The sequence below is a fragment of the Ictidomys tridecemlineatus genome, chromosome 5 (assembly GCF_052094955.1).
Source record: "Ictidomys tridecemlineatus isolate mIctTri1 chromosome 5, mIctTri1.hap1, whole genome shotgun sequence".
NCBI classification, from domain to species: domain Eukaryota; kingdom Metazoa; phylum Chordata; class Mammalia; order Rodentia; family Sciuridae; genus Ictidomys; species Ictidomys tridecemlineatus.
This window is the reverse complement of record NC_135481.1, coordinates 154,241,149-154,266,850: the sequence shown is the minus strand read 5'-3', so window position 1 is coordinate 154,266,850 and position 25,702 is coordinate 154,241,149. Positions and strand designations below refer to the sequence as shown.

Here is a 25,702-nt window from a genome sequence, read left to right as displayed (position 1 = left end):
TAGGACTACAGGTATATGCCATGGTGTTGGTATTAGGGACGGGTCTCTGGTGTAAGTCAAGTAAAGGAGACCAGCAGCAAATAAATAAGACCAACATCTACAGTCTCATCCTGAATAGCATCACCGCCACTACTAAAGCCAGAATTAGACAGGAAGTCAGTATAGATAGGCAAATCCAGTCAGGTCTGATCAACAGGCCAATTTTGAGTGAGTCTGGGAAGTTGGAGACTGTCCCCTGAGGGACTGAAATGTTAATTCTTTCAGAGCCCTTATCCAGAACCTGTCTCTGCTCCAACCTGTGGCCAAAATAACCAGTCCTAGGAATTGCCCCTCCCTACATCAAGCTATTGTTATGCCAGATTCGTGGGACCCCAATAAACCTCCAGGAGCCAAATCCGATGCAATCACACAAGAGTCTTTATTGCAAGCTGGAGCATGGACTCACAACTATTCCCGACCCAGCTGTCCCAGGGAGTGAGTCCTGGTCCTTTGTTCAGTGGGATTTTATAGGTTTTGGGGGGATACTCTATGCATCACAGCATCACACAGCAAATCATTCCATACAACGGGAAAATCAAACAACAGCTCTTAACATTGATTAGCACGTCCAATGGCAGGAACAATTTGAGTAGGGGTTATTGGTTAATACAAGAGAGGGATTCCTTTGAACTGATTGGTTTAGGCCACGAGGGATGTACATGCTAAACTACTTGGTTTCCCAACATGTTGTCAACCACCATAAACTACTTGGGGGGTCATCTGGCATCCCAGGTATTCTCCCTGTCTCATGCTGATTGGAGGTTGCTAGGGGGGTTGTTATGGGTCAGGGACACCTGGCACTGCAGACCTCTCCTGTTATTTACAGACAAACAACTCAGCAGGGAGGGTATGTGCTTAGGAGTGCTCTATGGGTTTTTCCAAGGACAAGGGTCACGCCCCCTTCCTTAGGACAGGCCTTGAGATAGAAGCTGCTGTTATTTATTTATTTTTTAAAATGGAGTCACATTAGTTTCTCACTATAAGGTTGTTAATTAATGTGTCATTGGCTGTTTCATCCTGCCCTTCCCCCTTCAGCCCATCTGTTTCCCACCTTTTGGCCCTCCCACTGAGTATTCCTGGGCCTAGTCTTTATTTTATTTATTTATTTTTTGAGAGAGAATTTTTTAATATTTATTTTTTAGTTTTTGGTGGACACAACATCTTTTTTTTTTTTTTTTTAAAGAGAGAGTGAGAGAGGAGAGAGTGAGAGAGAGAGAGAATTTTTAATATTTATTTTTTTAGCTCTCGGCGGACACAATATCTTTGTTGGTATGTGGTGCTGAGGATCGAACCCGGGCCGCACGCATGCCAGGCGAGCGCGCTACCGCTTGAGCCACATCCCCAGCCCCGACACAACATCTTTATTTTATTTTCATGTGGTGCTGAGGATCGAACCCAGCGCCCCATGCAGGCCAGGGGAGCATGCTACTGCTTGAGCCACATCCCCAGCCCCTGGGCCTAGTCTTGTATGCAGGAAGGAGAAAGATAAGGAGAAGAGGTCAGGAGAACAAAGGAAGCCTGGGACACATAGAAAGGGCAGAATGCCTGGGACACATAGAAAGGGCAGAATGCCTTGGATACCAGGAACAGCTGGTATCCTGGTATTTCTTGAGATACCAGGATACCAGCTATGGCCCCTTTCTCCTTCTCCGGGGAAGTCTATGTTATCCCCCCCGCCCCCCCCTTTTAAAATTTCATTTTTAGTTATAGATGGACACAATACCTTTAATTTTATTTACTTATTTTATATGGTGCTAAGAGTCAAACCCAGTGGCTCACACATGCTAGGCAAGTGCTCTACCATTGAGCCACATCCCCAGCCCCTATGTTACCCCTTTTTGAATAAACTGTGCTTCATATGCTGCTATGCTCAAATTTGGGACCCCCAAAAGACCACCAGAGACCAAGATCAATGTAAATAGCAAAGAGGTGTTTATTGCGAGCTACCTCTGTCCTCCACGCGCGCACAGCAACTGGTGACCCTGAGAGGCCCTGAGCCCAGGGTTTTCAGGAGTTTTATACACTCTTTGGAGAAGGCAGGGACCCCCACATTCATCATAGCATCTCTTAGCAAATCACCACACACCGCAGGAAAATCAAATAACAACTCTAAAACATGATTAGCACTTTCACTGGCAGGAACAAGTTGGGTAGGGGTGATTAGTTACTACAAGAGGGCGTTTCATTTGAACTGATTGGTTTAAGCCAAGAGGGGTGTTCATGCTGAACTACATGGTTTCCCAACACCATAAACTACTGGGAGGGTCATCCAGCATCCTAGGTATTTCCTTGTCTCATGCTGATTGGTGGCTGCTAGGGGGTTACTATGGGTACCCACCTAGCCTGACTGAGTCAGGGACACCTGGCGCAGCAGATCTCTCCTGATATTTGTAGATAAACAACTTAGCAGGGTGGGAATGTGCCTAGGAGTGCTCTGTGGGTCTTTCCAAGGACAAAGGTCATATCTCTTCCTTGGACAGGCTTTGCTCTGAGGTAGAGGCTGGTTTTTCAATGCTTGCCTCGGCATGATTCTCTAATGTTCAAACTTCCAACATGTGAGGAAGCAGAACTTGTCACTGATAAGTGGTGATATCAAAGAGACAGTCTCCAACTTGCTGGACTCACTCAAAATTGGCCTCCTTGATTTGACTTAACTCCATTTACCTATTTATACTGACTGCCTGTCTAATTCTAGCTTCACTAGCAAAATGGAAAACTTTTGTATATACTGGAGTACAGATATACTATCAATTATTAGACAAGGTGTGTAAGGGGGGTCCGGCGGGAGAGACCACACAAGAGACTGACTCCATGCAATTGGCAAAAGGGGATTTATTGGGGATCCATTCCAGCGTGCTAGGACTCTGTGCTCACTCAAGGAGGGAGAGCAGCCCAGAGCCCAGAGCAAAGGTCAAGCAGAGCTTAAGTACACTTTTTGGAGAGGGCGGTGGGCTTTGCATACATCAGAACAAATCATCATGAGGAGCTGGGAAATTGAACAACAACTCTGAGACGTGATTGGCAAATGCATTGGCGGGAACAGCTCGGGCAGGGGTGATTGGTCATTCCTATGCGGGGTACACATTCAAACTGATTGGTTTGGGTCCTGTGACAAACTGCACAGGGCCCTAGGCTAAATGGCTAGTAGGGTGTTGTCTTAACTATCTCAGGAATCTGGGTGTAACAGAGGAACTCAATAATACCTAATCTTTTACATTTTAATTCAAGCCTTCCAGCTTAGAAACTTTACCCTTTCAGGTGTGCCTCCCAACCTCATTTTTAAAATGCGTATCACAAAGACACAGACTGTAGTGGATGTTGGGGCAATTTTGCTCAACTCCCACTTTGTACAAGGTTTTCAGGGTACTTATCTCCAAGGTGTACCTCCTGTCAGATCAGGTGGGGCAGGCAGCGACCAAAAAGAGCCGCTGAACAGGCTTTATTGAGATATCACTCCCTGGCGGAACAGGATCAGACCCACAGAGGGGACAGGGGAAGGGTCTGAGGAGAAACCGCATGGAAGCTTGACCAGACTGGACTTTTATGTGGATTACAGCAGGAAGGGAAGGGCTTGGGACAGGAAAAGGTGTTTCTAGGGTCCCTTGCCCCCTTGGAGTTGGTCAGGGGAGTTGGCTGAACTCCAGGATTGGCCAGGGGTTCCTGCTGATTGACAGACATTTCCGTTGGCATCTGATTGATGTTCTTTTCAGGCGCGAACTGCTTTGTTCTAAGTTGCCACTAAGTCGCCACCACTGACCTAACACCTCCTAATGGTCCCAGTTAGTTAAAATAATCAATCCCATTGCCCCTTCAATATTATCCAATTCAGGAACCTGGGCACAGCACACAATTGAAGAGCAGAGCAGAAATAGAAATTAGGTGTTTTTTGTTTGTTTGTTTTTAAAGAGAGAGAGAGAGAATTTTTTAATATTTATTTTTTAGTTTTCAGCAGACACAACATCTTTCTTTGTATGTGGTGCTGAGGATCTAACCCGGGCCGCATGCATGCCAGGGGAGCACGCTACCGCTTGAGCCACATCCCCAGCCCCAGAAATGAGATTCTTAGTGGTTTTGATATGTGGGACCAATCCATGGGCAGAACTCCAGATCGTGGGGTTAAGGAAGCCAATATTAAATCCTGTTTAATGTGTAAGTCAGTTTGATTGTCCCTTCTGTATATTGCAATCAAAGTCATCTAAGTGATATGAATCACCACTTTACATTTACCCTACTGAGAATGGACCAAAATATTTTGCTGTACAGCATGTTGCCAGCTGCCAGAAAATGATCATTCCTGTTCAATTGTTCGGAATTCTGATTGGTGCGGGTTCTTCCTAGGGCACATAATGAAGCCAAATTTAAAGTTAGGTAGTCAGTGTAGTTAGGTAAATCGGGTCTAATATCGAGTGAAATCTAAAATGGAGGCCATGCTGACAATGATTCTGGGAAACAAACGCAGGACAACTCATGGAATGTTAATGAAGTCCTGGAAAAGCCCCTAGGCCCAAAGTCCATCCCAAAGAAATGTTAATGAACAGCCCCAGCAGATTTGAAGATAGCCCATCCCAAAGAAGTGTTAATGAAGTCCTTCCTGCCCAGATTACTTCTTTGGCCCACCTGTGTCCCACCCCTCAGGCCTTCCAACCTACATTTCATCACTGAAAGAAGTATAAAAAGGGAAAACAACTGCACTTCCATGGATTCCACCTCTTGGGTCCCCTTCTTCCTCCGGGAAAAGTCTTTTCTGCTGTCCTTTAATAAACTTCTAATTTCCGCTCTGCCCTTGCCTGGCGTGCTTCTCTGGTGTTATTCTTCAACATTGGGGGAGCAAGGACTCGTCACTGGCCAACAGCAGTAACAATATTAAAAGCCCACCAACCTTGGTCCCTGAAGTTCTGTTTGTTTGTTTCTTTGTTTTTGTGGTACTGGGGTACTGGGAATTGAACTGAGGAGTGCTCTATCACTAAGCTACACCATCAGCTCCTTTTATTTTTTAATTTTAAGACAAGGTCTTGCTACATTGAGGAATTTGGACTTGAAATTGGAATTCTCCTGCCTTAGCCTCTGGAGCTACTGGAATCACAGGCCTACATCATTATGCCTAGTCTGTGGTTCGATTTCTATGTACAGCCAGCCCTCCATAAATTCATAGTTTCTACATATGCATATTCAACCAACTGCCAACTGAAAATATTTTTAAAAATTGCATCAGTACTGAACATGCGCTTTTCTTGTCCTTATTCCCTAATCCTAAATATAGCATGACAACTATTTACATAGAATTCATTTATAGTTATTGGGCATTATAAGTAATCAAGAAATGATTTAAAGTATATTGGAGGATGTGGGTAGTTTATATGCAAATATTTATAGCATTTCACATAAAGGTGAAGCCAGACTTAAAGATAAGTAGTTAGTGTAGTTAGGTAAATCGGGAAAGATAAAGAAAATGGAGACCATATGGAGAATGGAGTTCAGGAAACCAGAACAAAACCTGGGGAAATTGAAATATTAATGTCCCCAAGACCCAGAACCCATCCTAAAGAACTGTGAATGAAGTAGCTCCCAGCAAACAGGGAGGTGCTCAACAAACCACCCCAGGCCCTTCCTGCCCAGATTACTCTTCCCTGCCCCACAAGTCCACACCTTTTGGCCTTCCCACCTGCATTCTATCACTGCAGGATAGAGGGGAACAAAGGACAGAAATGTGGGAAGACTAAAAGAAGACCTTAGATATAAAAAAGGGAAGATCTCCCCCCATGGATTCTGCCTTTCGGGTCCCCTTCTTCCTCCCGGAGGAAGTCTTTTCTGCTATCCTTTAATAAAGCCTTCCACTTTCCACTCTTGTCTCAGAGTGCTTCTCTGGTGTTATACTTCAGCGTTCGTAAACAGTGGTAACAAAGGACTTCAGCATCTATGGTTTTTGGTATACAAATGAAAGGGTAAAGTTTCTAAGCTGGAAAGCTTGAATGTAAAAGATTAGGTATTATTAAATTCCTCTGTTACACCCAGATTCCTGAGATAGTTAAGACAACGCCCTACTGGCCATTTAGCCTAGGGCCCTGTGCTGTTGAGTCACAGGGCCCGAACCAATCAGTTTGAATCACCCCCGCCCGACCTGTTCCCGCCAATGAATGTGCTAATCACATCTCAGAGTTGTTGTTCAATTTTCCGGCGCCTCATGATGATTTGTTCTGATGTATGCAAAGCCCCCCACCCTCTCCAGAAAGTGTACTTAAGCTCTGCTTGACTTCTGCTCTGGGCTCTGGGCTGCTCTCCCTTCTTTAGTGAACAGGGGGCCCCAGCGCGCTGGAATGGATCCCCAATAAATCCCCTTTTGCCAATTGCATGGAGCCAGTCTCTTGTGTGGTCTCTTTCTCCGATGCCGGACCCTAACAAATAGGTTCCTAGAACCAATCCCACACTGATTCAGAGAGAAAACTGTAAGTTTATTTATGGATGCTGATTATATGCACACACTACAATTTTCATACAAAATAATTCATCATACGTTCTTTGTGGTGACAGTGAGTCTAAATGTCCATCAGTAAGGGGTCGTTTTTTTTTTTAATATTTATTTTTTAGTTTTCGGTGGACAGAACATCTTTTTTTTTTTTTTTTTTTTTTTTAAGAGAGAGTGAGAGAGAGAGAGAATTTTTAATATTTATTTTTAGTTCTTGGCGGACACAACATCTTTGTTAGTATGTGGTGCTGAGGATCGAACCCGGGCCGCACGCATGCCAGGTGAGCGCACTACTGCCTGAGCCACATCCCCAGCCCCAAACAGAACATCTTTGTATGCATGTGGTGCTGAGGATCGAACCCGGGCCACAAGCATGCCAGGAGAGCATGCTACCACTTGAGCCACATCCCCAGCCCAAGAGGTTTTTTTTTTTTTTTTTTTTTTTTTTTTTAATTATATTGCCAAACATCACAATTGGCAATTATAAAGAATTATTGTGCAATTTTGAAAATAAGTGGCAGAATTTTTGAGGTATGAATTTTTGTGATATGAAATAAATCTGAAAGATTTATTGGTAATCAGAAAAGCAAAACTGAAACTGCAGAATATTGACATTTATCACAGGCAGTATGAAGGTACCAATAAGGGCTCAAAGTATTTTGCATTATTTTCAACCTAATTTTACAGATGAGGGAGTTGATTTGTGAGTTTTTTTTAAAAAAAAAAGAAAGAAAAGAAAAAGGATGACATTTCAGGCTTAATATATATGCATTGACTTTCTGAAAGTACTGGCCAAAACTTAAAGTATCTGGGAAGTAGCTTTCAGGATCCACCACTGAGCTTTTTATCTAGAGACAGGGTCTCATTAAATTTCCCAGGCTATCTCAGACTCCTGAGTCACTGGGACAAAGGCCTGGCCACTGCCTGGTGGCTTCTAGGATTTTAATGTGGAAACAGGGCATTCGATGTTGTATGTCTTCTTTAATATTGATGTGTGTGTGTGTGTGTGTGTGTTCTCTCTCTCTCTCTCTCTCACTATATACATATTTTACAGAATGCACGTCTTGTTTTTTCAATTAAAATTCCATTGAAGAATTAGGAATTCGTTTTTTAAAATGTATTTTTTATTCCAATTTGTTATATAGGACAGTAGAATGCATTACAATTTATATTACACATAGAGAGCACATTTTTTCATATCTCTGGTTGTATAAAAGTATATTCACACCATCCGTGTCTTCATACTTGTACTTAAGGTAATGATGTCCATCTCATTACACCATCTTTTCTACCCCACCCACTACCCTATCTAGAGTTTATCTAATCCTCCCTTGCTCCCCGCCAAACACATTATGAATTGTCGGGGTTTTTACCCCCCCCCCCTTTGCTCCAGATCTGCAGGAGAGATGGGAAAGCAGGCCCGGACCAGGATGAACCAAGAAAGGAAAAGCCAAAGGCCAAAGGCCAACTGCCCGCGCCCAACCCTCCCCTGCAGGAGGACAATCAGACAAGCCTGGGAGACCAGTCAAAGCAGGATCGCATTTATTGACAAAACACACAGCTAATATAATGTACAGGAACCAATCAGGGTAAAGGTCAGCAAGGTGGGGTAGAGTACACCCATCCTACAGGCAGTAATGGGGAGACAGGAGCTGTCCATGAGGCAGAGGGTTCTGAGCCTATCCTAAAGGTGGTTGGATTTCCCTCACAACCCACAGCAATGCCTTCTGGCTAATCGCCAGGAGCTATCTTAGCCACAAGTGGCCCCAGGAGTGGGAACTGGTAGCAGACAGCAAGTTAAGTTTCCTCTTTTCTGATGCAATATGCCCCACATTACATCAGCCGTACAATGAATCAGCCTCTTTATATCAGAGAAAAACATTTGACATTTGATTTTTTTGGGATTGGCTAATTTCACTTAGCATTATATTCTCCAACTCCATCCAGTTACCTGCAAATACCATGATTTTATTCTCTTTTATTGTTGAGTAATATTCCATTGTGTATGTGTACCACAGTTTCTTTATTTATTCATCTACTGAAGGTCATTTAGGTTGGTTCCACAGTTTAGCTACAGTGAATTGTGCTGCCATAAACATTGATGTGGCTGTGTCCCTGTAGTATTTAAGTCCTTTGGGTATAGACCAAGGAGAGGGATAGCTGGGTCAAATGGTGGTTCCATTTCCATTTTCCCAAGGAGTCTCCATACTGCTTTCTAGATTAGCTGCACCAACTTGCAGTCCCACCAGCAATGTATGAGTGTACCTTTTTCTCCATGTTCTCACCAACACTTATTGTTGTTTGTATTCTTAATAGCTGCCATTGTGACCGGAGTGAGATGAAATCTTAGAGTAGTTTTGATTTGCATTTTTTCTAATTGCTAGAGATGTTGAACATTTTTCATATATTTATTGATTTATTTTATATCCTCTTCTGAGAAGTGTCTGTTCCATTCCTTGGCCCATTTATTGATTGGGTTATTATAATTTTTTTTGGTGTTAAGGTTTTCTTTTCTTTTTTTGTGCTTGCTTCACATGCACAAAGCCCTGGATTTGGTCTCCAGTACCAATTAAAAAACAAACAAACAAACAAAAAAACTTTAATTAATATATATATATATATATATATATATATATATATGTATATATATATATCCTAGAGATTAGTGCCTATCTGATGTGCTTGTGGTAAAGATTTGCTCCCATTCAGTAGATTCTCTATTCACAATCTTACTGATTGTTTCTTTTGCTAAGAAGTTTTTTAGTTTGAATCCATTCCATGTATTGATTCTTGGTTTTAATTCTCGTGCTATAGGAGTCTTATTAAGGAAATTGGGGGCCTAATCCAACAAGATGGAGATTTGGGTAGGAATGTTTTAAGATAAGAAATGAAGGGCATTCAGGTTGAGGGGATTGCAAGAATCAGCACAATCACAGCAATTGAGACGCTTCCAGGTAGATATTTCATTGAAACATGTAGGGATTTCACAAAAAATATATTTATTTTAAAATTAAAAAATCTCCAACCAAGCTTGTAGAAATGGTGTATCTTAAAAGTTGTGATAATCTGCTCAAATATAAGGCAGATAATTAAGTATGATATGTTAAAATTCGAACACTTAAAATTGACCTTTAGTCTGATCTAAAATATATTTCATTTGATCCACTGTAATCATACAACCTGCAGCATTTTAGACCACACATTAAGGAAAATTATCCAAAGGGTAGGCGGCAGCAGTATGGTTCCACTATCAGAGCCCACAACTGATCCCAGGCACCCTCTTCCCCGCCTGTGCTCCGGATGAGAGCCACCTCGACCCCCTGCGGAGCTGCTCCTGCCTCCTTGTGCTCTGTTGCAGCCTGGGGCCCATGCCAAGCCTGAAGCAGCTCTAGGAGACCGGATAGCCCCACAGGCCGCTCCTGTGCAGGCTGTCTGGCCAGTGGAAGCGCAGCCCCAGTCAAGCGGGAACCTCGGGAGACCACCCCCAGCTCCAGAGGGACGCGGTGAATCCTCAACCCCAGATCCTGCCGACCATCAGCCAAAGGCAGGGACGCTAGGCTCAGTATGTAGATCCAACTCCTCAATTCCCCTGTGGATGTCCAAACCATTACCCCGCCACCTCCCAGTGCCTATTACAAGAATCTTGTCTGTTGGGAGAGGCCGCGGCGCGAGCCACGTGACCCCTATGCCCTAGCTCCGCCCTCTGTCTCCAAGGAGCCCAGGCTGGAGCAAGCCCAAAGTCCCAGACCCGGCGGGGAGGGACTGGGGTCTGCAATAGCTAATAGGTAGCGCCAGCTGAGGAACCTGAACCGCGCCTGAGCACCTGTGGTGAGCACGTTCTGGGCCGCGTGGCTAGCAGCGCAGCCCATTTGGGTGACAGATCCCGCAGGACAACGGTGGGAGGTGCAGGCGTTGGTGGGAGGGGCATTGGGGTTGGCATATTTCTGCATTTGTCATTGATGTAGTAAAGAATATGTTACACGTTTTCTTTCCAGTCTCTTTGTATAGTCCTTTTAAAAATCAGATCAGAACTTTGTAATATAGTGTGCATCTGCCTTTACTTGTAAAAGGGTGAGCATTTCTGCAAGCTACTAAACATTTTTTTAAAACGTTATTTTAGGGTTACATAATTTTCCAGTGCATAGAAGTATTATAAATTATTCAGCTGTTTCCACTAAAAAAAGCACACTGCAGTGAACAACTCTATGTAATTGTCCCTTTCCATTTACTTCTTCAGAATGGCAAAAGGGTAGGGACAGTTACAGGGACACACATACACACTTATGTATTTAAGTTTTTTCTAACTGCCCCTGAAATCACATTGTTTGTGTTAGTTCTTCAACATCAAACATTATGTTTAACTCTCTCTCTCTTTTTGTTTTGTTTGATGTAGATACTGGTTTATCATTGTTTTTATAGGAGTCCATCATCAGTGAAGTCTTTCATACTTTGGGAGAGGGGGATGCTGGGGATTGAATCCAGGATGTCAGACAGGCTAAGCACATGCTTTACCATTGAACTGTGTCCGCAGTCCTCATTCAGACATTTATGTGAATAGTTCTCTTGGTGACACAGGCCTATAATCCTTGCCATTTGGGAGGCTGAGTTAGCAGAACTCAAAGTTTGAGGACAGCCTTAGCAACTAAGGAAGACCCTCAGCAACTTAGTAAGACCCTGTCTGAAAATTTAAAAACTTAAATAAAAAGGACTTCGGATGTAGTTAAGTATTAAAGCACCCCAGGGTGCAATCCCCAGTACAAATAATAATTTCCAGCTGAAAACACAAGAGATACTGAGGCAAGGTTATCAATCAGCATTCAGGCAAAGGAATGAGGAGGTTTCAGAAGATGGAAAAGACTGGGACTTGCATGGCAACTTTTGTGAAGTTCCCAGGAAACTGTTTACCCTGATGGCAGTTAGAAGACCAGCAGCCTGGGGACCTGTGCAGAAGAAAGATGAGTGACCATTCTTTGATTTATTCATTCATTCATTTTAAGAAGTTTCTATATGGATTCCATCCTAGTAAGGGAGCTAGAGTCAGCTTTCTTGGGGAGGAGACAATTGGATGGAGACTAAACTCATACTTAGGAATTATCCGGGGAAGAGGAAAGATCAGAATGGAAGAGGAGCCATTCAAATGGGATGTGCAAATGGCCTGTGCCCAGGGACACATAGCCACTTCCAGACCCTAGTGGCCTAGTGGCCAGGGGAGTGTAGAGGTAAAAGACAACCATGGTATAATCAAGCCAGTAAGAACCAAAGTAGGTAGGCAAAGGCAAGGGGCCCCATTTGTGCACCAAGCTGTCTTCCAAATCACTTTTAGAATTATTGCAAACTGAAGACATGGAACATTTATGTTACTTGATAAGACCTTCTTTTTAGTTCTTTTTTAATTTTCTAAACCTATCTGACAACAGGTTTTTTTTTTTTTCTTTCTGGGCTCTAAAACTGATCTGATCTGGGCAGAGCTGGCACTCTGCAGTTTTAAATCCTGGCTTTGTACTGGCTCTTTGTGTGATTTTGGCTGAGTTTGTTTATCTCTTTGTGCTTTCTGCTTTCTCATATGTAAAATCCAGATATGCCTCCTCTTCCTCCTAGAGTTTTGTGAGAACTGACATGCTGTAGCATAATGTCTTATCCACTGTAAGCATGAATTTTTTTTTTTTCTTTTTTGGTTTTTGTTTTCATTATAGTCAACCCAAGAATGGGGACTAGTTTGGGGACAGTTGCAGGGAGGAGATGTGTTTGCAGGTGGTAGACTTCAGTAGGAAGATGAATAGCAGCAGTCCTAAATTCCAGAAAGAGTTGATACTTAGAGACAAACGGAGATAGATGGTATCAAAACATCCTCCTGAGAGCAGTGAACGACTGCAACAGGAAAGATTTCATGGGGAAGTCAGGGCAGGAGAGGGAGAAAGGTATGGGTATGAAATGAGGGAGCTTATCTGAGGTATCCACAGATTTTGTTATCCATGAGGGTTTCTGGAACCAATTTCCCCCAAAATGGCTGAGGGATGACTGTACTTATAAATCAAGCACCTAAAAGGGACTTTTAATTTAAAAATTAAAAAGTTGCACAACTCAGTAATAAAAGATAACCCAATGGGCAAATGATTAGAATAGTAATTTCTCCGAAGGGGATATATAAGTGGCCAAAAAGCTCTGAAGTAAGCAAGGAAGTAGGTCAGTTTTTGGTTTATTTGTTGTTATTTGTAGCACTGAGCACTGAATACAAGACAAGGTGAGCACTCTGCAACACAGTATGCCTTAGTACAGATTACTTTTTTATAAGACCAAAGTCTCAAAATTAAAAAAAATAATTCTGGGCCAGGCCTGCTCGAGCCACAGTGACAGACAAGTGTATTTATTCCAATTTCCTGGAATCATGGAATACATACTATAAAGAGAATCTGCCTAAGCAAAGATGCCTCCTGTCACTTATTTTTCCTTCAAATATTTATTGAAGTGGACTCTTAATTCCTAATGGGGAAATATAGTTAAAATCATACTTTCCCAACCCAGAAATCCTCCCCACACAGGTAGGAGAGGAAAAAAATATTCATTTATTTATTTTTGCAGTGCTAAAGTTTGAACCCAGGGTGGTGTTCATGCTAGCAAGTGCTCTCTATTTCTGAGCTACACAAGAAAATACTTTTAAAATTTTTGAATAAACATTAAGCTAGAAGCCAGGTATGGTGGTGTGTCTGTAGTCCCAGGAGACTGAGACAGGATTAATGCTTCACCCAGGGTAAGCCTGAGCAGCAAATCAATGTTACAGAGGGGAATTTGCCCACAGACTGAAGTGACCATGAAGATCTGCAACCACTGGTTCTTGGGATATAGCTTTCAGAATTTTAAGCAATTTGTACATAGTAGTAGGCATGAGTCTGTTATACAGAAAAGTATCAGGAAAAAAGGAAATACTCTCAAAGGAGAAAGGGAGAGAGTGGGTCATCTTAGAGAAGAGAGACAGCAAACTCCTCCTGTTCTCCTATTTTATTAGGGGTTTCCAGGGAAGTTTCCGGAGAGTACTTACTTCCCAGTTATACCTCTTGAGTTTTGACTAATAGTATTGCATGACTTTCAAGTCTGGACTGCCCATTGTTTTACCCCATGGTAAAGACTCAAGGCAACTCCCGGTCACCCCTCCTGCCTCATTCCCCTCACCCCCATCCCGGCCACTGACATCTCTAATTGGAAGCTGTTCTTAGAAGGAGGGTTTGCTTTGAATTACCCTATCTCCCTGAGTCCTAGAATCTAGCCTGCATAAGTGTCACAAAAGTTCCCTGTTCAGATAACTTGTGTTCTTCTTCCTTTTCTTTTTTAAAAATATTATTTTAGTTACACATGGATATCTTTATTTTGTATAAATAAAAATATCTTAATTTTGTTTACTTATTTTTATGTGGTGCTAAGGATCGAACCCATTAACTCACACATGCAAGGCAAGCGCTCTGCCACTGAGCCACAACTCCAGCCCTACTTGTGTTCTTATTTGCAGGGAGAAACCTTTGGGATTGCATTTCTCCTGCAGAAAACAGGTTATGGCTGAGGAATACAGTATGTTGTTGAAGGTAGTTCTAGTCATAAAGCCTAGAAAAGGCCTAGTCAGTCTTCAGAAGGATTTATACACATTTCAAAGAGAAAAAAGTACTTAATTATCAGTTGTAATAAAGTAAATGCTCAAAGAAGGTTGAGGGGGTAGAAATTAATTTTCAATAGGAAAAATTATCTCATATTTTAGTTTGTATTTGTCCTTTCACAACTTATTGGTAAGACAAGACTGAGTTTACTATTGGCGGCAATAAGGGAAATTGCGACCTCGCAAAGCTTTCACGGTGGCTGAGAACAGGAAGGCAAGGTCAGATTTTATGGAGAAGTGCAAGTTTGATTTAAGGTGGTTCTTCCATAACAGCGTTTTCAGGACTGGTGCAAACAGCAAGATTTTGTGCTAAAGGACTCAAAGAATCTTAGGGTATAAATTGTGTTTTCCATTGAAGAATGGATGGGTCCTCAGGGAAATTCCGTTACTGAACAATTAAAGAGTTCGCCTGGCTGCAGTTTCCTGGAGAAACAAGCGAAGCAGTGACGATGCTAAGGTGTGGTTCCCGGTTCCCAGGCACCAGTGGTCGACAGCAGAAACGCGAACACTACAAAGCAGAGAAGTTTGCTCTTCAGGAGTGCGCCTTGAGCACTGTCTGGTCGCAGCTCCCGCGGTACCCGTCCAGAACTCTGCGCCCGGCAGAGCCCCTCACCACCTTAAGTGCGTTTGTGTCTTGCCCCGTGTCTACTGGCGCAGTGCTGGCCTGTCCACCCAAGAACGCCGCCTCGCATCGTAATCCTGAGCGCTTCTTAGTAGAAAACCAGCCACGGGCCACAGGCAGTACCTAGGCTGTGGGGCCCGGAAGCTGCAGGTGCAGCGGATACAGCACCTGGGTATCGACAGGTAAGTGATTACGCACTGGAGACGTCCATCTGACCTTCCGCGATGGCCTCGGCCCTTGGGGCCCAGAGCACTTACAGTTCCTACAGGGAAGGCGCAGGTTTTGACTCGCCGCAGGTGACGTCATCCAGCGCGGCCAGTCAGTCGCTCCGCCCCAGCGTACGTCGGATCACGTAGCTAGATCCGACGGGCACCGCAGCCAGACGTGCGTGCGCACTGCTTTTCCCCCTCCTGCTAGGAGGTGAGGTCTGTTAGGGGCGGGGAAGAGCCCTCACCACAGCCAATCAGCGGCTCCCGCGCCAGTGTGTGTGTGCGTGTGTGTGTGTGTGTGTGTGTGTGGGGGGGGTGCGCCCCGCCCAGCCGGGCAGGCTGTCCCTACGGGCCTGTTCCAGCCAACAGTGGCCGTGTTGCGGGCGCCGGTAGGCAGGTGAGTGTATAGTCTGCAGGGTCCAGGCCGGACCCTCTCCGTCTGCCACCGCCTCTCGCCTGTCTGCGCCTCTGCAGTCCGGAGAAGTAGCAGGCCTCGGGGATGCGGGAGCGGGATAGGGGCGGCCTGGGGCTGAGGGACAGGCCGGATCCACGCGGCCCCAGATGCGTGCGTTGGAAGGCGCACGTCTGTCGGGGGAGGGGCTCGACCCTGGTTGCAGTGGTTTATTCTCCGTGTGGTCTTTTTGATCGGCCCGGGGAGTTCAGGGCGCCTAGGGCAGCGAGGTGGCTGTGGTGGTTGCTTTGGCAGCGTGGGGGTGGACGCGGTCTGAGCGTAGAGGGCGACCCCCGCTTCTTGTCTCCCGACTTTGTGTCTACCTGGAGAACCAGTATTCTGTGGACCAGCTGCGGAGAGCTGGGTCTCCCGGGGCTAGGCCGTTCCCTGTGGACTCGGGGGTCTGCTTACTGGCGTTGAGTCATATGCTCCTGCACTGGGAAGTGGCCAGAATACCAATGAATTGCAGTGGGACACTCAGCTGTCACTAGGCCGCAGATAGTCTCTGGCCATGCATGGCCAGTACCTACTCTTTATTACGCAAGTAAATTAGGAAATAGGGCTCAAAACACCTTGTTAATCGAGAAGTTGCTGCCAGGCTGCCTGTAAGGACTCAGGTTCTTTTGTGGACCTTTTGACAAGAGTTTTGGGGAAGTCAGGTCTGGTGACATGGGCATAGGCTAATAGAGCCGGCTGCAGCCTTTTCTCCTCAGGCTCGTGTTGGGGTCAATGCCAGACCTTTTGACATACTGGGTTCTTAGCCCAGCATGTCCTTTCCTTAGGCTTCCTATGTATGCTCAGTTTACTATAGAGTCTCCTTCAGGTGACATTGCACAAACCTCCTAGGTTCTGGTTTTTACATTTGCACGCTTAAAGGGTGGTCTTTACCACGTTTTGGGGGCTGGGGGCTGTGGGTAGCAGTATCACTGATGGGACAGGAGAACGGTGGGACTGTTTTTTCAGAGACAGTGACAAGTCCTGCTTTAAACATTTTGAATATGAGATGACATCTAAGTGAAAGATTAGAAGGAAGGTGTGGGGTCCTTGGGTGATGGAGACCTAGGGACCAAAGTGAACTTGGAGGAAGAAGTAGATTTAAGAGCAGAAGATTGGGCTGAACCTTGAGGAGAAAGCACATATTTAAGGAGTCTGGAAAGAGAGCTGGTAGCAGAAGAAATGAAGATTGGGTGGGGTCTCATGGAGGCTTGGGACTGCATATTGCTATGGTGGAAAGAGGGTAAAAGTAGTTTTTTTTTTTAATTTTTAAAATTTTATTTGGTGAGACTGTGTTTTGAGCAGTTGTATTTGGGTCCAGAGTCCCATTGGGCCCAGGTTCAAGTCCAGACCAACTAGTCAGTTACTCATCTGTGAAATGGGGATCATAGTGTTACCTTTGTCTGCACATAGGAACCCTCAATAACTAGCCAGCAAATTCCAGGCACAGCTGTAATGACTTAACATACTGCATTCATTGAAGATTTACAGTAACCTGTGAGCCTTCTACAGAGGAGGAGATTAAGCTACAGAGGTTAAGTTACTTACTTAAGGTAATACAGTAAAAGCTATGGAACTTGCATTATTTTAGCAGAGTAATGGTAATACAAATTAACAGGTGTTTAGGGGTGTTGGAAGTGGGGATGAAATTGTAAACTACTTTTCCAGGAAGTTTTCCCCCTGGAAAGTAGTGCTTTATTTGGATGATTGTTTCTAGTGGCAGTGTTTCTGTAAGGTTTGCTCTTAAAACAGTGGCAGCCATGTGTTTCATTGATCTTGATAATCAAATTACTGCTTTAGTGCATTCCACTAGTTATGACTTCAATCATTGGGGAAAATCTTGGCAATTCTCTTTTATTTATTTATCTATCTATGTATCTATCTATTTATTTATTTATTTAAGTTGTGGTTGGACATAGTACATTTATTTTATTTATTTTTATGTGGTGCTGAGGATCAAACCCAGTGCCTTACATGTTGAGCCACAACCTCAGCCCTTGGCAGTTTGCTTTTCATGCAAATGTTATCTTACAAAAGTGCATCAGGAAGTTCACTTCAAAAAAGAGAAGCTATGATGTTAATCAGTGTATATCCTCTAAAGAACTGAAATAATCCTTATAATCTCTAGTCCTTTTACCCCAGTGGTTGCTCATGCATAAAATAATTCTTGCTTTTGTTTTCAAAGCTGTTTTTGGAAAGATGGAAAGTGGTGCAGTTCTGCTGGAATCCAAATCCTCACCGTTTAACCTTCTTCATGAAATGCATGAGCTCCGCCTTCTGGGTCACCTGTGTGACGTCACAGTCAGTGTGGAGTATCAAGGTGTCCGGGAAGACTTTGTGGCCCATAAAGCAGTGCTGGCAGCCACCAGCAAGTTTTTTAAGGAAATGTTTCTTAATGAGAAGAGTGAGGATGGTACCAGAACTAATGTCTATTTAAATGAAGTACAGGTTGTTGACTTTGCTTCATTTCTGGAGTTTGTCTACACTGCCAAGGTACAGGTGGAAGAAGATCGCGTACAGCGGATGCTGGAAATGGCTGAAAAGCTAAAATGTTTGGACCTTTCAGAAACTTGTTTCCAGTTAAAGAAACAGATGTTAGAGTCAGTCCTTTTGGAATTGCAGAATTTCTCTGAATCTCAGGAAGCTGAGGTGAGCAATGGCTCCCAGGTAGGTGTTGCTTCAGACTCTAGGGCAAGTACAGGCCTTGATGGTGCCCACTCCAATGGCCTTGTGGATTCTCCAGATTCCCCAGCGGAGAGAATCAGCAATGGCATGTCACCTGATATGCCACTGAGGAAGTCCAAGGAGAAACTAGACAAAAAGAAAGATGTAGCTAAGCCTCCTTACCCTAAAATCAGAAGAGCTAGTGGAAGGCTGGCTGGAAGAAAGGTATTTGTGGAAATCCCTAAAAAGAAGTACACAAGAAGACTCCGGGAGCAGCAAAAAAGTGCTGAGGATGAAGCTGAGAATTATACTTTCTCCCAGGACCAAAGCCCAGACAGTGTGGAACCAGAGATGGAGCCAGTTGCAAAAATCCAGGGTGATAGTACTGGTGTGGAGTTGGAGGAAGTGCTGCCAAAAGCAGCTGGGGAGGAGGAGGAAGAGGAGGAAGAGGGAGAGGGAGAAGAGTTAGAGAAGAAAAAGAAGAGCAACTTTCAGTGCTCTATCTGTGAGAAGGCGTTTCTGTATGAGAAGAGCTTCCTGAAGCACATCAAGCACCACCATGGCGTAGCCACTGAGGTGGTGTACCGCTGTGACACCTGCTGCCAAACCTTTGCCAACCGCTGCAACCTGAAGAGCCATCAGCGCCATGTGCACAGCAGCGAGCGCCACTTTCCCTGCGAGCTATGTGGGAAGAAGTTCAAGCGCAAGAAGGATGTAAAGCGGCACGTGGTTCAGGTGCACGAGGGTGGTGGTGAGCGTCACCGCTGTGTCCAGTGTGGCAAGGGCCTGAGCTCCAAGACGGCACTGAGGCTGCATGAGCGGACACACACGGGCGACAGGCCCTATAGCTGCACAGAGTGTGGTGCCAAGTTCTCGCAGCCTTCAGCGCTCAAGACCCACATGAGGTAGGTGGCACCCGACCACTTGGCCGCCCAGGGCCAGCACCCCTGGCAGGACTGACTGGTTTGTGGGGACTTAACCATTCTTGAAATGAGTGTTGGGAAACTGAGATGGTTCTGGGATTTGGACCAGTGTGGTGTGACTGTCTGGATTGTTCATTTCTTATTTGGTTTCCTCTAAGAATGGGGAGACTGGTGTGAGAAAGTTTAGAATTCTCTTTGGAGGCAGAGAGACTCAGAGAGATGGCTCCTCAACTCACAAGGCCCTTGAGCCAGTGGAGACCCTCCACTGTCAGCCTTGACATGTCCAGGCACAGAATCCTGGACACAGAATAGAGCTGCCCTACTGCTGCAAGGGACATTGACAACCCCCACCTGGAAGTCTCACCTGGCATGTGCTGCCTACCTGTGATGGTTATAGTCCCCTTCATACTTGAAGAGTTGGGGCTAATTACCCTTATGGGCTTTCCCTGACACTTCATTTGAAACCTGGGTTCTATGACCAGCTGAGTCCCACAATCCAATTAAAGAGCTCAGTTAGATGATCTCTTCAGAACTCTTCTTTGTCTTATTAAGTTCATTGGGCTTGGAAAATGTGCTTTATGGTTAAACTCCAGCATCAGGGCAGACCATGTTTCCTGTTTGTTTTTGAACTCTAGGTGGGAGGTGGTCAGTATTTAAATAAGTTTTCTTATAGTTAATGTATACTTTCAAAATCTAGGCAAGCAGTTAAATTTTCTAACCTGTTTTAGGTCTGACTTCAAACCTAGGCCAGTCTTGGGGTGGTGACATGACATTTGTCATCTTTTACTCTTAAATAATTGTTTAAGAAGTTCTCAGTAAAGTATGGTTGATTGCTTCATCATGCTGGTTGTAAAATTAAAATGCTCATGTATGCTCCTCAGAAAATAGGTTCCTTCAAGCAGTTTGAGAACAGCTCTCCTTTTGAGACTGGTCATGTCATATTCGGAAATAATGGTAAAATTTCTGGTCATGTGGTATTTTGTCAGCAACAGTTCCTAAGGTGCTTGTGGCGGATTCTGAATGAGGAAGCTTTATCAATATTAGAGGACACTCTTTAGTGTTCTAAAATATACACCAAGGTGTGGGCTCCCCATGCTCTTGAATTATAGCATGACGTGGATGATATTCAGTGATTCCACATTGGGATGTGAACTCAAATGTGTTGATCTATTGGCCTTCCACAGAAACTGCATTTATTTTGGGATGGCGATATGGGTTCTTGACCTTTCCTTTAGGTTATTCTTATCAGGTCTCTTGGAGAAAACGATTTTTGCAGGATAGAGTGGAAATTGTATTGCAAAGTGAGCTTTGAAATACACCCTAAGTTATCATCTGAATGTTGTACTTTCAGAATTCATACAGGGGAAAAACCTTTTGTCTGTGATGAATGTGGTGCAAGATTCACTCAGAACCACATGCTGATTTATCATAAAAGGTGCCACACAGGTAAATACCCATGCTGTTGTGATTGAATGTCTTTCCTAGCTGTAGAAGGGAACTGCAATTGATTAGAAGTTGGCATCTACCAAAGTGGTCCAGGTTAAAGCCACACTATAGTTTTTCCATCTTACTGTAAAAAATGAATCAAAATGCACCTGTTGTCTGCAGTGCTCATGTGCTTGTGGCCATGGCCTCTATACCACCAGGAAATAGGATCTGGCATATCGGTCTTAGATGTTGAGAGGTATAAAACAGTTCTTACTGGTGGCATAGTCTAAAATTCCATTTCCCAGAATCTGCATGAATAAATTGCTTAACATATGAAAAAAGCTATATGCTGTTATGGTTGCTCTTGCTACTTTTTAATAACATAGAATTGGAAACAACCTGATTGTCCAAATTAATGTAAGGAAATGGTTCAGTAAATTCTGGTGAATCCATTCCTTGCCTCATAACTTGACCATTCAGAATAAGGACTCTGAATGGCATGAAAAAAAAAACCTAATGGACTTGGTTGTTGAATTTCAAAATGCTCAGTTAATAAACTCAGTTTCTCCCAACTATATTGAAAACCTGCACATAAAAGAAGAAAATAAATTACAATATGATAAATTGTTGAATTAGGTGGTAGGATAATCTCCTATTTTCCAAAGTCTTTTTGATATGATTTTATCATATGAAGGAGAAAGTTCAAATTGGCTTTATTCTGGTTTAACAGTGACGAAGAGGTTCAGAATTTTGTAAACTACACAAATGTTTACAGAATCTAACTGTTGTGTACCATAGTTACTCTAGTAATCCAGTTCCTTCCTGGCTTACATGTTTCACTTCTAAGCACTGTCATACAGGCCTCAAGTTCAGATGCATGCAAGACAGAGATGAGGTATTTCATGATGTAGAATGAGTAGAACTGGTGTCTAATGGAAGCTGGGTGGGGACAGTGTCAGGACACATCAAAAGAATAAATTAGAATTGGTCATTTGATGTGACTATTCATATTAAGCTTTTATTAAAGCCAATACTTTTATTTGGATGTTTGTGAAATCAGGGGCACACCTACAGATGAATACAAGTTGTAAGAATAAAGAATTTAAACTACAAAAAATGAGATGGTATTGAAGATTTTATTGTCCTGCAGTCCAGTCAATTGCACTTGTTACTCTAGAAGTTACATTTATAAATCCATGTAAACTTCTCCTTTTATCACAAAAAAATTCCTCTTAAAAGGAGAGGAACTTTTCTATCAGACCTATTCTGATAAAAGTACACAGAAAGTGCTTCTTTGAAAACAATCCAAAAAGTCCTCCAAAAAGAAGTTGTGAAATTATTTTCTTGTTTAGAATGACATTTTAAAATGTGAGCTGGCTGAATGGTAACTCTTTAACCAGTCTAGTGGAATGTTTCTTGGATTTCCAAGGGTATTTTATACTGACTTTCAGCAAGTAGCAAGCATCTTATGTGAATAAATGTTTTATAATGGTTTTAATTAGAAAGTGTAACATGCTGCCCACCAAGGGTTTTGAGTGTGGACCTACTATTCCCATGCATTTTGAAAGCCTGTATTGTTTCTAATTGTATTTTGTCTTTTCATATAGGTGAAAGGCCTTTTATGTGTGAAACGTGTGGCAAGAGTTTTGCTTCTAAGGAGTACTTAAAACACCACAATAGAATCCATACTGGATCCAAACCCTTTAAATGTGAAGTATGTTTCAGGACTTTTGCCCAGCGGAATTCACTTTACCAGCATAATAAAGTCCATACAGGTATGGCTGCAGGGTCCCAGGGAAGGAAGGGAGTTTGGTTCAGCAAGAAAAATAGCTGCAATTTTTTAGATTTACTAGAAAAGCTTAAGGAGAAAAGTGGCCAAACTCTGTTATGTCACAGCATTTTCTTTTTTTTAAACTGAGTTTTTAGCTGGGTGTTGTGGTACATGCCTGTAATCTCATCAACTCAGGAGGCTGAGGCAGGAGGATCACAAGTTTAAGGCTAGCCTCACCAATTTAGTAAGACCTTGTTTCAAAAAATAAAACAGGCTGGGGATGTGGTTCGTTGATTAAGTACCCCTGAGTTCAATCCCCAGTATCCTTCCAAACATTTTTTTTCCCCTAATTTCTGGTTCTGAGAAACTGGAAAGTAGAAGAACTTACATGGGCAAATAGGGGACAACCAAGTTCCTTTGCTGTGTGGAGTTTTTACTGGAAAGGGCAGGCACCTTACCCATGAATGAATATTTCAATATGGATATTCATATTTTAGTATAAATAAGGATAATGATCTATTAGTGTATATATACAAACGTACACAAATTCAGTTAATAGGGGATTTGCAATTTTGTATTTCTTTACTGTGGAAAATAATTGTCATTTCTAAAGATATAACAGCTGTGGGAATGGATTCTGGTCTGTTTTTGGTGTTGGCATAAACTTGATATTATAGTCAGTTGGCATGTCTATGGTTAGCCCCGGAATTACTAGCTTTGTATATGTGGGAATGTTGAGGTTTTCCTGGGGTCTGCAGACAGACTTTTCTGAAGTGTATTCAGAATTAACTTCAGAAGGTGAAAAGGTGAGATCACTCAATAGTTTTGTTCTTTTCCTGCCTCAGGGGAGCGGCCCTATTGTTGTGACCAGTGCGGGAAGCAGTTCACCCAGCTCAACGCCCTCCAGCGCCACCATCGTATCCACACTGGAGAGAAGCCATTCATGTGTAATGCATGTGGACGGACATTTACTGACAAGTCCACTCTCCGGAGGCACACCACAGTAAGAGATGGAATGGCCTATTTGAGAATAAAACACTGCTGGTCCTTAGATACATAGCCCTGAACAGCCAGAAATACCTGACGTCATTTCCCAGTAAGGGTTAGAGGCGGCAACAGCTCAGGTGTTCTCTGCAGTGAGTATAGAGTGAACAGAGTTCATGGCAAATATCCAAGTGACACTGGTGGTAAGCAGGTGTTTTGCAGTTAGAAGATTTTTCACTGCAGGGGAAACTAATTTTAAGTTGGAGAGAATCTTGATTTGTACTTGTTAACAATGTATCTGTAAGTCAGGAAATATACAGACACATGAAGTGACTTTTGTTTTGTGTTTGATTTGTAGATACACGATAAGAATACTCCATGGAAGTCTTTCCTTGTTATTGTAGATGGTTCACCCAAGAATGATGAAGAACATAAGATGGAGCAGCCTGATGAAGAATATGCATCACCCAAACTTCCAGATAAATTGCTGTCTTTTGCAGAAAATGGCCATTTTCACAACCTGGCCACAGTCCAAGGTGGTGTGCCTACTGTGCCTGAGAACAGTTCTGCTGACATAGTCTGCAAGGTGGAGGACCCAGTGGTGTCCCAGGACTCTCTGCTTGCCACCACCATCAGTGAGCTTAGTGAGCTGACTCCACAAACAGACTCAGTGTCCACACAGCTTCCCCCATTGACCAACATGGAGTAGGAGCTTGAAGTTGTGTGCCAAGCAGTCTTTGTGTGTGATAGTTATACTCCAGATGATGCCAGGGGCTAAGAAAAATAAATGAGTGTGTGCAAAGATGCGGGCAAGAATGACCTCTGCAGATATTCCCAAACTTCTACTAACTTGCACGTCTTTATCACAGCATTTTTAAAAGCTTTCCCTTAAAAATCCCGATCTGCATGATCTCGATTACACTTTGTTGACAAGACAGTTAACATAAGCTCCCTTAATTCTGGTGTATGCTATATGCGCTAATCATCCTAATGCTTGATCCTCTTGATATTTAGACCACTGCTTGTTATAATTGCAGAGTACAGAGATCCAGCTCATGAAATTACTGTTATGGTCTTCCTGGGCTCACCCTGCCTTATACTTCCATGTGTGTTTACTTCTCTTGATTCTTTTGAGGTATTTTTCTACACTGAAATAAAATTGGGACCAACTATTTTCAGCTGTTTCTTCCTTGTTGAGTTGAAGCAAATCAGATTTGCTCTGGGGACCCTTGAATGGGACTGAAGAAATGGATTATTGTATTTATTCCTCAACCCTCTATCTGTAGGCACGAAAAAAGGAATGACAAATTGAACACTCACAAAACTTTGTATATCTCTCTCTACTCATAGCACACATAGAGCAAGAGAGTTTGTCATAAAATCAACTTTTGAAATGAAATGTGGCTGTTCAGTTTCATTCCTAAAATCTGGATTAGGTAAGAGCTATCCTACCAAAGAGTCGAGCCAACTGTAGTATTTTTTTGCAGAGTTGTGAAAAAAAAAAGGAAGAGGCTTTAGAAAGCACTAGAACATTGGGTAGTTATTTACAAATAGCAAAATAAGGTGACTCTGGCAGATCTTAGAATGCAGAGTATTAGTATTTTTGCTAGGTTTTCTGCCATTTCTGTAATTTCCAGAAACCCAGACTTCCTCGTTTCCACATCAGGAGATTGAAACAATTGCCACAAATCTGCTTCCTTAGGAGCATGCAAGAATCTGGACGGGACCAAAAGCCTTGGCACATTCATCTCAGATTATGCCTTAATGAGCAGATCATACAGAACCCCTAACTGCCTTAGAGGCTCCTTTGGCTGTCTCATGCTGGACTTATTTTATTGCTTGAAAAAATTCACAATGAAAAGAGGATTCTGTTGTTATTTGCTACTCCTGACCTATGGTTCCAGGGCCTTGGGTGTGTGGTGTGTGCTTGTGAAATGCTTTGCTTCCCATGTAATCCTTAAACATTCATTTTAAGAGCACTTTGAAGGAGAATTCTCATTTCCTACTTGCTTTCCCCCTGATGTTAATTTATTAAATTCACTGTGAAAACATTTTGATTTTCCAAGAGAAAGGTACCTTGTTCTTACAATGAAGACAGAGCTGCACTATGACAAACTGAGGGACGGTTTCTTCCTCACTGCTCATTTCGTGTTAACATGTTCAAGTAACTAGTGAAGTCACCTTGGGGTGTTCAGGCGCTGTTTCACACCTGCTCTTGAAGGTCACAAGACTGAATTCTCCAAACTCAGTTATGACCACATCATCATATCCTAGTTATGTTTACAGAATCAAAATAGTGACTGTCATACAACCGTTTTTAATATTGGAGAAGGAGACTGAACCTGCTCAGCCCATGTACTGTTTATGGAATAAAGTCATCTTGATGAAAAGGAATTTAAAATAGTTTATTTTGTTACCTACTGGAAGAATTCTTGTCTTGAATTTCTTTAGAAGTTCTACATGAAATTGTTGTGTTAATAAATGTCTGCTTTGCTAAAGTAGTTCTGCAGTT

The 25,702-nt window shown here is 43.0% G+C and overlaps 1 protein-coding gene across 5 annotated transcripts; it reads left to right on the top strand.

Moving 5' to 3' along the window:
- Positions 1–10,662: 10,662 nt before the first annotated feature.
- Positions 10,663–24,362, top strand: Gzf1 (GDNF inducible zinc finger protein 1). 5 transcript variants are annotated; one of them, XM_021732731.3, is made up of 6 exons: positions 10,663–14,948; positions 17,606–18,989; positions 20,359–20,453; positions 22,043–22,210; positions 23,052–23,209; positions 23,549–24,362. In XM_021732731.3, exons 2-6 carry the CDS (start codon positions 17,620–17,622, stop codon positions 23,897–23,899), a joined length of 2,142 nt encoding a protein of 713 aa, XP_021588406.1. In that variant the 5' UTR covers positions 10,663–14,948; positions 17,606–17,619; the 3' UTR covers positions 23,900–24,362. The 5 variants fall into 5 exon arrangements, with proteins under 5 accessions (XP_021588406.1, XP_021588407.1, XP_040130069.1 ...); XM_021732732.3 differs by lacking the exon at positions 10,663–14,948 and adding an exon at positions 15,119–15,186; XM_040274135.2 differs by lacking the exon at positions 10,663–14,948 and adding an exon at positions 15,214–15,372 and having other exon boundaries at positions 23,595–24,362.
- Positions 24,363–25,702: the final 1,340 nt, after the last annotated feature.

Coding starts and splice junctions, on each gene's coding strand:
- Gzf1 (XM_021732731.3), top strand. CDS start 17,620: ATGGAAAGTGGTGCAGTTCTGCTGGAATCCAAATCCTCACCGTTTAAC. Junction 22,211..23,051: donor GCATAATAAAGTCCATACAG/GTATGGCTGCAG, acceptor TTCCTGCCTCAG/GGGAGCGGCCCTATTGTTGT. Junction 23,210..23,548: donor CTCTCCGGAGGCACACCACA/GTAAGAGATGGA, acceptor TTTGATTTGTAG/ATACACGATAAGAATACTCC.